This window comes from Hippocampus comes, unplaced genomic scaffold (assembly GCF_001891065.2).
Source record: "Hippocampus comes isolate QL1 unplaced genomic scaffold, H_comes_QL1_v1.1 scaffold138, whole genome shotgun sequence".
Lineage (NCBI taxonomy): Eukaryota > Metazoa > Chordata > Actinopteri > Syngnathiformes > Syngnathidae > Hippocampus > Hippocampus comes.
The window spans coordinates 343,387-355,385 of NW_017806150.1; the positions used below are offsets into that span (position 1 = coordinate 343,387).

The 11,999-nt window shown below is 44.1% G+C and overlaps 2 protein-coding genes across 5 annotated transcripts in view; both read left to right on the plus strand.

The window, feature by feature from the left end:
- Positions 1-51: 51 nt before the first annotated feature.
- LOC109530944 (suppressor of tumorigenicity 14 protein homolog) lies at positions 52-8,763 on the plus strand. Of its 4 annotated transcripts, none has more exons than XM_019894908.1 (19): positions 53-222; positions 300-471; positions 1,401-1,528; positions 2,004-2,071; positions 2,155-2,348; positions 3,025-3,114; positions 3,186-3,414; positions 3,484-3,629; positions 3,777-3,874; positions 3,977-4,080; positions 4,764-4,897; positions 4,972-5,079; positions 5,141-5,242; positions 5,310-5,423; positions 5,496-5,618; positions 6,229-6,412; positions 6,478-6,755; positions 6,866-7,062; positions 7,492-8,763. In XM_019894908.1, the coding sequence occupies exons 1-19, from the start codon at positions 55-57 to the stop codon at positions 7,657-7,659; spliced, it is 2,805 nt and encodes a 934-aa protein (XP_019750467.1). In that variant the 5' UTR covers positions 53-54; the 3' UTR covers positions 7,660-8,763. The 4 variants fall into 4 exon arrangements, with proteins under 4 accessions (XP_019750464.1, XP_019750467.1, XP_019750466.1 ...); XM_019894909.1 differs by having other exon boundaries at positions 55-222; positions 6,926-7,062; XM_019894905.1 differs by having other exon boundaries at positions 52-222; positions 5,310-5,618.
- A 107-nt stretch (positions 8,764-8,870) lies between these two features.
- The window catches only part of LOC109530947 (vascular endothelial growth factor receptor 1-like), a 10,023-nt gene continuing 6,894 nt past the window's right edge, over positions 8,871-11,999 (plus strand). Inside the window, exons 1-3 of the mRNA XM_019894912.1 lie at positions 8,871-9,394; positions 10,346-10,448; positions 11,245-11,453. Of these exons, the coding sequence (XP_019750471.1) occupies positions 9,340-9,394; positions 10,346-10,448; positions 11,245-11,453 (367 nt within the window). The 5' untranslated portion in view covers positions 8,871-9,339. The remainder of the gene's footprint in view (positions 9,395-10,345; positions 10,449-11,244; positions 11,454-11,999) is intronic.

Genomic DNA, 11,999 nt, shown 5'->3' on the forward strand with positions numbered 1-11,999 from the left:
GCCGTGCAATGCATTGTGGACCTCGGGCTCACACCTAAAAAGCGGAGCAGGTGAATGAAAAAGAGGGTCAGATTTCGGTCTGGGTGGGGGGCACAGGGGGGGGTCATCTTGCTCTCTCTCATTGCCTCACCGGAAGGAACCGGGGACTCTGCGATGAGGAGGGAAGGCTGCCAGGTGTACTGCGTCTTCGGGCAAGGACGCTCCGGTTCCTCCGGGGTGCCGGTAAGACCCCCCCACACCCCCCCCCACCCCGACTATTTACTCATAATCAAGCCCACCTTAAACTGAGTCTCCCATAGAAGGAAGAGGGCGTCCTGAAGGAGCCTTCCCAGCTTCCAAGATCACCGACAAAGACTGAAGAGGAGCCGGGTCCGCCACCCGAATTTGGTTGCCGCAGAAGATGGGCGTTTGGACTGGTGCCAGTTTTATCGTGTGTCGCCGCCATGGCTTTAGCCGCCCGCTATTTGACATGTGAGTCACGCTTTGCTTTGTGAATGCACCTCATCATAAAAGAGAGACTTGAAGGTGCTGATATCTAAATTTTGAAAACTTTGCCTTTCTGAAGCCCGCTAGCTTAATGCTCACGCAAAAGAAATGCCGAACAACCAGCATTGGTGTCGCTGCGTCATAAACGCGTTACATTAACATATTAATATGTCAGACAAAGATGATGACATTCAAATAAATATATATTTTTTTGAAAAATCAGCACAATATTGGCAGATTTTTTTTTGCTGATGTTTCTCTCTCTCATAAAGTTAAACAAAGACTAAAAAGGACGAAGTATTGCAAAGCAGTCAAATGTTCTGCACGTAATATCGTTGTTTGCATTAAGGGACAAAAAAAAAAAGATTTTAGTTCCAGTATTTTTTTTTTTTAAATTTATTGGCAGATTAAATGGTTATTGGAATTTTACCCCACCAAAAATTGGAATCCGCGCAGGCCTACTGTTTAAAAAAAAATCAGTCAAAATCAGTCAAAAATCAGTCAGTTGGGCCCTAAAAAGGTCTAACTCTCCAAGCAACTTTGAACGCAAAACAGGACATGTAGACAGATGCCAATACTCGCAGGCATGTATTCTTTATCCTCTGGCAAGATTTATTTCTATTACTGCAGCTTACTGAGGAGCTGCGACCTTTTCCATTCATTCCAATTGGAGCAAATGAGCTAAAATAATAAAATGCGAGATGTCAGTTGAACACATTTGAATCATCATTCATCAGTAAAACATCAGTTGTTTCATTGCTGTATATTTTTATAAGATACAATATCATCGTCTGCTATTTTTTTTCTCTTCAAAAACACATTTTTACAAATTTAGGCAGACTCACAATTTTGTTTTTCATAGCAAGAGATTACTCTAAATGTTTGTTTTTTTTCTTTCTGCTTCCTTTCCTCAGCGGCCCCGCCCTCCTCCGTGTTCTTCCTGGGCTGCAGCGTGGAGTTTCCCAACTTGAGCTTCTCCGCAGAACTCGCCGACGGTTCCTCGCCGCCGTTTCACCTGCGGGCGCGCTCTTTAAAGCCTTACGTGAGTGACTCTTTGCCCCCCATGCTCGCTTGACTATTCCCTTTTCCTTGTCTCGCTTCTTCCTCTTTGGCCTTGCTGTTCAATGTAAAGCTGAAACAGGAGCTTTTGTACGTGTGTGTGTGTGTGTGTGTGTGTGTGTGTGTGTGTGTGTGTGTGTGTGTGTGTGTGTGTGTGAGAGTGTCCAAGGGGGGTCTCAAGAGTCCTCAGGGATCAGACTCTTTTCAGTGTTGAGGACAAACCCGCCATAGTGAGAGGAAGAGCAAAAGACTTCAATACAAACGTTGTCTGTGTGCGACACACACACACACACACACACACACACAGTGAAAGGGGCGTCCTGACCATAATATTAGGAACAGCGAACAGCTCTCACCGTCACCTGCCGAACTAAATAACTTTGCAATGGAGGCTTGTGGAAAAACCAAAAACCAATCTGTCCAATTTTTTATATGATATTCTGGAATGTAATTTTCAGTTCTCCGAACTCTACAAGTCCTCCCCGTGGAGCTCTTACTACCTACGCTCAGGGATTGCTGCCTTCAGGTGCGCTGCCGCAAAAGTATTGGGACACCTGAGCGTAATGACGCAAATAAAGAATGCTTTGTGTGTGTGTGTGTGTGTGTCAGTGAAGGCACAGAAGGCCTCAACGTGTTCTACTGGAGTCAATTCTCTGCCCCGGGCCACATCGCCACGGCGATACAGCATTCCAGCCCGGAGAGGCTGCAGCGCTTGCTGCCGGGCAGCAGCAAAGTTGTGCGGGATGGACGACGCGAGCAGCGGTACTACTTGAAGCAAGACGACGTCACGCTACACCTTCTGGGTAATGTCGCTTGAAATCGTTCGTGTCAAATCAAATCAAGCCACTGAGTTTTTTTTTTTTAATTTCAATGGACCTCGATCGAGATGAATTCGCCAGAGTCAAAAATTCACCAGTCAGGTCAAAAATGGAATTACAACGAACCATTCTGAGTCACTTACACGATGACACAATTGGCCCAAAACATGTTTTCCAACTGCGTTTTAAAAACGCACAACCATCCTTTGAAGGTCACCGTTATGGTGTTTTGCGTCCGCCCATGTGGGACATCAAGTCATATCTCAAATGAAATCCCTTGATGACGTTTTTTTTTTTTTTTTTAATATATGGAACTATTTTCGTCAAAATCTGCTTGACGCAGTGGCGCAAAAACAAATTCTCCCAAAACTCACAAATCGGCACACTCTCCCTTGAAATTGTCATTTGTCTTCTGCTTATTTGACATCATCAAGTCATATCTCGAATGAATTCCCTTTGGTGAGGACTTTTTCAGTGGTGTCATTATTTTGCCTCCACGCCCAAGTAAGGTGCAAATTTTTTGTTGCTTTGGGAATGTGAAAAATCGGTTTGCAACAAATCTCATGAAGTCATATTTTCAAGCTTTCAAAATCTCTTTTCAATTATTTGACATCAATGTGTCCCAAAAATCTCACAAATCAGTTTTGACACCGCTGTGCAGGTTTGGATCCCGATGACTGGGAAGAAAAGTCCGATAAATTTAAGAATCCAACCGGCCTCCAGAGCGGAAAGTGGCAGTTCGGCTTCCAAGGTAAAAGGCTTCCACTTCGAAAATGTAAAACAAATCAAAGCTCATAGTTGCTCCTGGCTTCTTGTCTGCAGCGGTGTCTTTCGACCTGTACGCTAAACACGGCGTGAACCGCACCCTGGTTCTGGTGAGTCCCAAGAAACTCTACTACCAGTGGCGCCTCCGTGTGCCGTCGGGTCACGCGGTCCGCCTGGTGGTCCTCGCGTTTCACGGCGGTACTGCCGCCGCCGCGCCGAGCTGCAGCGCTCACATGATGTCCGCCTACGACTTCCTGCTTCCTTTGCAGAATAAGATCATCGCCAGGTACGCTCTCTCACCTGTTGGAGTTTGATTTCTTCCCACCATTTTTTTTTTTTTTTTTTGTGGCCGCAGGTGGTGCGGGCCCCACGCGACGCCGGTCTCCTCGCCCGCCACGAGGCTGACGTCCTCGGGGAACGTCATGCTGCTCACCTTCTCCTTCAGCCGGCAGAGGGAGGGAGCCGTCTTCAAAGCGTACTTCCAGGCGGTCCCCAAGGCAGGTTCGTATCCAAGAATCGAATCAAACCGCATCGAATAGAAGGTGCCTGAGAATAGTTGCGCTTCATATGAATTGTATTGTGGCGAATATTCACACGTTCTGAACGCACGATGGGTTTGTTGCGGCTTGTGGGTTTTGTTCTATTTAGGTTGTGGAGGATCACTGTTCTCTTGGAATGGCTCCGTTTCCTCACCGTACCATCCCTATCACTACCCTCCTAACATAGACTGCAGGTGGACACTCCGGGTGAGTCGTAACTGTCTGCGTCGGCGAGAATTTGTCCTTTTTTTTTTTTGAATGACTGTGTCATCCTTTTTTTTTTTTGTCATTGAAACGATTCGCACTCAGGCACCGTTGCCCGGGTACCTGATCGCCGTGACGATTGTGACCCTGGACATCCAGCAGTCGTCGGATGGCTGCGAGAAGGACTGGCTGGACGTCGGCGGCGTCAAGTGAGTCGTGACGGGACTGCGGCAGATAATTTGTGAAAATGATTATTATTATTTATTTATTTATTTTTAATCCTCATTCACTCCCGAAGACGTTTTTAAACGTCTTTTCAAACTTGGTCTAGAATTGGCTGGTACTGAATGAGTTAAATGACGAACTGCCACACCTCAAGGTTTAAAAACCGTTTAAAATTAAAAATGAACAAATCCCTGAAAACGTCTATGAAAGAAACATTTATTCATGAGTGCAATGTGGAAGCAACAAGGAAAATGAGAAATGTGCCACCACTTGAACAAAGAAAGAACTTTGTTAATCATTTTTAATATAGAGGAATAATAAATAACTCGTATTTAAAATGTATTTATGTTGAACATATGAAAAAGTATTTTGAAACTGCAGCATTAAATCATAAAAATAACATTCAATTAAAAAATATGTTCCTTCATTTTTTTCACGTATTTAATGTAATCGATTAATAAATAAGTGTGTGTGTGTGTGTGTGTGTGTGTGTGTGTGTGTGTGTGTGTGTGTGTGTGTGTGTGTGTGTGTGTAAAGGTAAATGACTAAATATGTACCATTTATGATTTCTTTTAACTTCTCAAACTGGCACATTCGCCGCGACATTGAACAGGCAGGATCAATGCAAATGATCATGTGACTCTTGTCTCCTCTCTTATTGGTCCAGATTGTGCAACCAGGTATCGGACAACGGCAGAAGTCGGGTCTACTCGTCACCCCTCTCCATCCACTTCCACTCAGACGAAGCCGTGACTCACCGGGGTTTCTATCTGCGCCACCGGGCCTTCTGGCCGCAGGGCTGTAAGTCGCCGTCCCGCCGCAGCTCATTTAAAGGCACAGCATCCCTTTAAATTAACAGTTCTCTGTACGCTTAGCCTGCCCGCCGCGTCACTTCAGCTGCAGCGACGGCCGCTGCATCCCTTTGAGGAGAGTGTGCGACGGCGTCAGGGACTGCGAGGACGGACGCGACGAGGCCAAATGCTGTAAGTGATCATCAACTATCAAACTGTCCACTGTCGTCTCAGCGTTGTCGTTTGCGCCCAGCGTCGTGCAGGCCCGGCCAGGTGTTGTGTGCTAATGGCCAGTGTCACGCTCAAAGCAGCCAGTGTGGCGTCTGCGCAGACAGCAACGAAGAGAGTGGCTGCAGTGAGTCCACACACGCACACACACACACACACAGTTGAACCTTTTTGATCATTTCCTATGTCGGCAGGAAGTAAATGTTACCACACGTGTCCCAACAAATTGTGCCTGCCCAAGTCTTCAGTGTGCGACGGCGTTGTGGACTGTCAAGACAGCAGCGATGAGATGAACTGCACCAGAGCATGTGAGCATTTGGGAAAGAATCATCATTTTCTCCCGCCGTTGGATTTCTGGGTGTCTTTGTCCCTTCCCGCAGACGTCAAAGCTTGCTCGTCGTCATCCTTGTACAAATGCGCCAACGGAAAGTGCGTGACGAAGCTCAACCCCGAGTGTGACGGATTCAAAGACTGCCAGGACGGGTCTGATGAGCTGCGGTGTGGTAAGTGACAGATGATTTTGATGCTTTCATTTTTTTACTTTTTTTTCTATGCAAATTTTTGATCAGCATTATTGAAAGCATTGCAGTAAATACTGGTTGAAATATTTATATTTTTAAGATCGTAGAGATGTATGGTTTATAGATTTTAGATTTCATTTGATTTCTTTTTCTTTTATTTTTTTGTTTTATATATTCCTATTTTTGTTGTTTTCATAAAATTTTATTCTTGATTTTGTTTTTTGCTGATTATTATTTTTCCTTTTTTTTGCTTTGTTTTATTTGTATTTGTTTATTTGTATTTATTTTACATTTAATTCAATGTACTTTAAATTTCATTTTTAATTTTATTTCATTTTAATTTACTTTTTTTGTTTTTAATTTTTGTAGTATCTTTTTGCTTTATTTAAATTTATTCTCTTCTAATTATTTACTTATTTACGGCCATTTGGGGGCACTGCAGCACACATTGAATCTTGACTTCAACCTTGGTTCTGCAATGAAATGTTAAAATCTTTTTTTGTGTGTGTGGGGGGGGGGGGGCGATCCAAAGCAACGATTCCTTTTGCAAAATGAACATGTACGACTACATCTGCACTGGTTTTCCCAAAAGGTTGCGGCGTCCGGCCCCGAAAGAGGCCCAAGATCGTCGGGGGCACCGACGCATCTCCGGGCTCGTGGCCGTGGCAGGTGAGCCTCCAGATGGAACGTTACGGCCACATCTGCGGCGCCACCTTGCTCGCCACACGCTGGCTCGTCTCGGCGGCGCACTGCTTCCAGGACTCGGACTCCATCAAGTAAGCACAAATATAAATCTAAGAATAGAAGAAGAAATAATTGCATATCCTTACTTTGTATGGAGATATTCCGATCCACGCTCGTGGCGAGCCTACATGGGGACGCGCTTGATGGCGGCGGGAAAGAGCGCCGTGTCTGTCGCCAGCAGGCCGGTGCGCCGCATCGTCCCGCACCCAAAATACGAGCAGCTCACATCCGACTACGACATCGCCCTGGTGGAGCTCGCCGCCCCCGTCTTCTTCAACGAGCTGGTGCAGCCCGTGTGCGTGCCGGCACCCTCGCACGCCTTCGCCATCGGGACCAGTTGCTTCGTCACAGGCTGGGGCGTCCTCACGGAGGATGGTACGATTTTTTTTTTTTGGAGCGTGAACCACCCCCGAACCTCCCAAAAAAACAAAACACTCGTATCGTTCCCCATTGGAATGAATGGGAATGCAATTAATCCATTCCAGCCGTCCAGCCATTGCGAGGAAACCGGCGTGAATTGAAATTTGTGTGCGTGTTAATGCCAGGGGAGCTGGCGTCTCGCTTGCAGGAGGCCTCTGTGCGAATCATAAACAGGAACACCTGCAACAAATTTTACGATGACGCCGTCACTCCCAGGATGCTTTGCGCGGGGAACCTGCAGGGCGGGGTGGATGCTTGCCAGGTGAGTTTTATTTGTGAATAATGCAAACGGACACTATTTTTCTATACGTTTAGTTTTTATTTCTTTTAAAATGTACAAATAGGTTTTTTTTTTGTTGTTGTTGTTGTTTTGGGGGGGTGGTTAGTTAGCATGACACTGTATTTCGGTCACCTGATAAGACAAAATGACATTTAAAGTCGTCATGGCGAGATTCTTTTTTTTATTTTTTTTTATTTACCATTGGCATTTTTTGATTTTTTTCGAGCTAATAAAATGCGGATTTAATTTGTGTCTACATTTATCATTTTTAATATTAAAAAAGGTTTTAACATCTAATATTTTTAGACATGAATACGTCTTTTGAAATTGTTTCAAATCTACATTCAACGACAGCACGATTTAGTGATATCGGGTCGAACTCTTGTTCTGAGCACTTCTTTGTACTTGTAGGGTGACTCCGGGGGTCCGCTGGTGTGTCAGGAGCGCAACCGTCGCTGGTTCCTGGCCGGCATCGTGAGCTGGGGCGAAGGCTGCGCCAGGCAGAACCGTCCCGGCGTCTACACGCAAGTGGTCAAATTTGCCGACTGGATCCATCAGCAGACCCGAGGTCAGGCCTGACCCGATGCCAACAAGAACCAGGAAAACACTTTTGGGGGGTCTGTTGCGGATTGAAAAAAAATAAAAAAACTCAAGTCACTAAAATGTGTTTCTTCTTTGCACTGTGGTGATATTAAAGAGAAAGGTAATTCCAAAAAAAACTGAGTCTTCATAAAATCCAACCTTAGGCCTTCTCGTTGAGTTTACAGCGACCTCCAGTGGTCAATTGCTGTCAAATGTTTTTAATTTGCATGTGTGGAAGGCACCATTTCATTCACGGATGTGAGTGATGGAAAACATCAATGTATGAGAGCGTTTCAACTCTAAAAACAGTTTGGTCAAAAATAACCCATATTGGGTCCAAAAAAAAGGGACTGACCCCAAAAACTTGGGTCAAATGAATCGCAACTCAGGTTTTGAGTTGTTCAAAACGATCCAATTTGGGAGTAGTTTCGTAGGTTATTTATTTGACCCAACATTTTGGGTTAAATAAATTCCCAAAACATCTCCAAGGTTGTACATTTGGACTTACTTTTGGCATCAAATGAATAACCCAAAAATTGGGGTCAAGTCCCTTTTTAATCATTTTTAAGTGTACACTCTAAAACCAGTTGCGCCGAAAATAACCCAAATCGGGTCACAAAAGGGACCAACCCAACTTTTTGAGTTACTTATTTAACCCGTGATATTGGATCAAATTAATAAACTCAAAAAACACTTTTTGGTTTGTTTTATTCCAAACAACCCAATTTTTGAGGGTTTAATTTTTCCAAACTACCCCAAATTTTGGTTGACAAACCAGCATTGGGAATTTCTTGTGCTTTATGAATTTTGACCCGACATTTTGAATCAAATGAATAACCCAAGAATTAGGGTTATTCCCTTTCTTATGTGGGTTGCAAATTTCCCCAGTGTGGGACTAATAAAGGTTATCTTATCTTGTGACCCAAATTTTGGTGTCCAATGAATACCCCCCCCCCAAAAAAAAAGTTGGATCGGTCCCTTTTTGACTCACCTTGGGTATATTGTTAACCCAACTGTTTTTTTTGTATGTAAAAGCGTTTGACTCGTGAATGTGAGTGAAGAAAAATCTTGTTTGACAGCGGTTCACCAGAGTGTCTAAAAGTGTTCATGAAAAATGTTTCACTTGCGTGCATGACAGTGTTGAACTAGTCTTTGTGAATGAATGAACATTCTGTCCAGACCGTTGAAATTGTGTGCACGTGAGAGTTTCACTTGGGTCGTGTACGTGAGCGAAAAAAAAAAAAACGTGTGTGTGTTTTTGAGCGCATTTCCCAAGTGTGGATCTGCGTTCCACATGCGAGGTGAAAAGCACAACAATTAAGCGTGCGTACGTGCGAGGCACCTCGTGGATTAAAGATGGGCCCATGCAGCTTGTTATTGAGAGTCAGTCAGTGTGATTTATTCCCCAATTCGGAGTATTCAAGGGAAGCCGGGAGTTGAGTTGAGGGCCGGGTGGGTCCGGGTGGCTGTTACGCGCAAGGTTTGGGTGTGCCGGTACGCGCGCGTCACGGAAGGCCGCCATCCGGTGGCCCCCACTGTGGGAACGCTATAAAGTCCCAACGAGGGCAACGCGTCGCGCAGGAGTGCCTCAAGTCACTTATCTCCCCTTCTGCGTCATCTTCATCCGCATCCAAAGGGATTTAAACGTCTTTCGTTACCGGTCGTTGGACGAACACAATGAACTTTCTGCTCGCGTTTCTGTTTTGTGGATTGTACGCGCTCTTTGCCAAAGGTGAGTCGGCATCATTGGATCGCCTTTTGCAGACTTGCGGCACTTTTACGGCATTATGAAGATTCCGGAGTAGGCCGGGTGGGGCTTGTATTTATGTGATTTGGATTTATTTATTTATTTTTGCCACTTTAAATTTCTTTTTGAAGTGTTGTAATGTTTAAATAGATGTATGTTTTTTAGTTTTATATTGTTTAGATTTTTAAATATGTATTCTAAAGTTTCAATTTTTTTTTTTTGGTGTACATGTTGACGTTTTTCTTTCAGATTTCATCGATCCGAAATATATACATATATATGTTATGTCTTTTAACGATACGTGCATTATTTTTGTCTTAAATGTGATATTTACTTAAAACTCCTTCATGGTCAGCGTTAAAAATTAAGACTTCATTTTGTTCTTGAAATTGTCATTCATCGAGACAATGCATAACGAAACCTTGGATTTTTTTTTTTTTTTTACATTTTTAGCAGTTAAGGATTTTTTTGTGTATTTTCATGACTATTTGCATTTTTGTATTAAAAGTCAAGTATAGTGTAATATATACATATAAAGAAACGCTGAAAATGACTTTGAAAAGGCCATTTTACACTTTGAATTGACTTTTCATTCATCAGTCAAGCTCTGTACATATATGAGAGTGTGCATGAGGGAGCATGTGTCACCCAATGTCAAAGACAAGGAAACGCTATCGGAAGTGTGAGTAAGGCAACTTTGCAGTGAATGAGGCATCCGCGGGGAGCCATTCTGCCGACAATGAACGGCCGCTGCCGTCCGTCACACTGTGCTCGTGTGCGATTGGCTGTTTTTTCCGACCACTTCCTGTTTAGGGTTCTTTTGGTGGGTGGCGCGGGAAGATGCTCGGGGTTGCCCGGTTGCCGCCTGTTTGAAATTATGGGAAATGGTTGTTGCCGCCGCTGCTGCTGCCTGAAATTGTCCTCGTGTCCCGCCAGGTGCAGACGTGGAGGGCAACGGTAAATACGGTGTGCCTGTGCTGGAGGGGACGAAAGGACAGCTCGTCCTGGAGCTCAACCAGACCCTGGAGCTCAGCTGCAGGTCGACGTCATACAGTCGCTTTCGATAAATGCTAACAAATCACATCCGTGGCGACGGCACTAGTTGAACACAACATCTATTTACAGATATTTATCATACTCACTGGTGTATATTTATATCCTCTGGGAAGAGTCTCCGTACATACACGTACCCGTCTGTATTGTACTGCCTATAGATGACCAAGGTGCTCACACCAGAAAGAGGAGCACAATGTTCATTGAATGGAAGCAAAGAACAGGGCGAAAATTACCGTTTGGTTCTTTAAATTGTTCAATTAAGTCACTCCTTACGGTATGGTTTTATCAAGTACAATCCAGTAGTATAGCATTCTATTTTTCTTGAGATGGGTTATTTCAAATCACTTTCCAGACATTTTTGTAAAAACTCGTTTTTCCCAGAGGATGAAGAGTATATGCCATACAAACATATAGACTGTCTCCATGTGTTGCTGGGGGACCTTTTTATATGCTTTCAAATATCCATTTTCTTAAAGGGTTACAGCAAAGTGATGTCCATGCTAATTTTGTTTTCATGTCTAAGGCATTTTTCATTATCTGTTAGCATTAAGCTAGCAGACATTCCCGAGTGTAATTCTCATATGTTAAATTTTACAATCCCCTTCATAATGCAACACATTTTTTTGTAATATTCAGACTTTTTGTCATAGTATCGTGACATTTTCATTCATTTATTCATTTTTTTCCCCACATCTCTTCCATTGTTTTAATGAAATGTTCTGAAATGGGTCAGGTTTAATTTTCGTTTTCTTCTTTTTTGCATGTGCCTCGTCATCCAGAGGTCGCTGGGAGCTGTCGTGGTCTTTCCCGCCCAACCTGCCTCACGACCGGATCCGCGTGGAGGAATCCCGCTGTGGCAAGTCGCAACGGCTGCACTGTAGTCGCGTGACACTGCTGGGTGGTGCCCGGCCACACCACACGGGCTCCTTCCTGTGCCGCTACCGACACAGAGCGGAACGGCAGGCGTCGGTTTACGTGTATGTGGCAGGTAAGAAGACACTTGCGCATTATTTGGGCAGTTTTAGGGGTCACACAAATGCAGCGTCATTTCGTAAGAGTGACAACCGGGGGCGGAGCAAGAGAGTCGCGATAACGCGAGGGCTACTCAATTGTTGCTAACTCAGCGACATTTGGCTACCTTTCCAAACTCTCTCTCTCCTCTTTTTTTTGTTCCTGTCACACTATAATTTAAAAATATCACATTACATGTGACATGTCACGTTTTAATATGATAATTTTCACATTATAATGTGAAAATCCCGTTTTCACATGTTAACCATCACATTTTGCAGGAACATAAGTTTGACTTCCGCATTTGGGAATACAAAACGGAGCAATTCCTTCCAGTTCAGGTCAATGGCAGAGCCCAATGTAGGTGTGTGTGTGTGTGTGTGTGTGTGTGTGTGTGTGTGTGTGTGTGTGTGTGTGTGTGTGTGTGTGTGTGTGTGTGTGTGCCTACTTTTTAAATCAGAGATATACTGTTTTCACAACTATGTGGTATACTGTATTAAACGGCAGAGTCTCAGAAACGCTA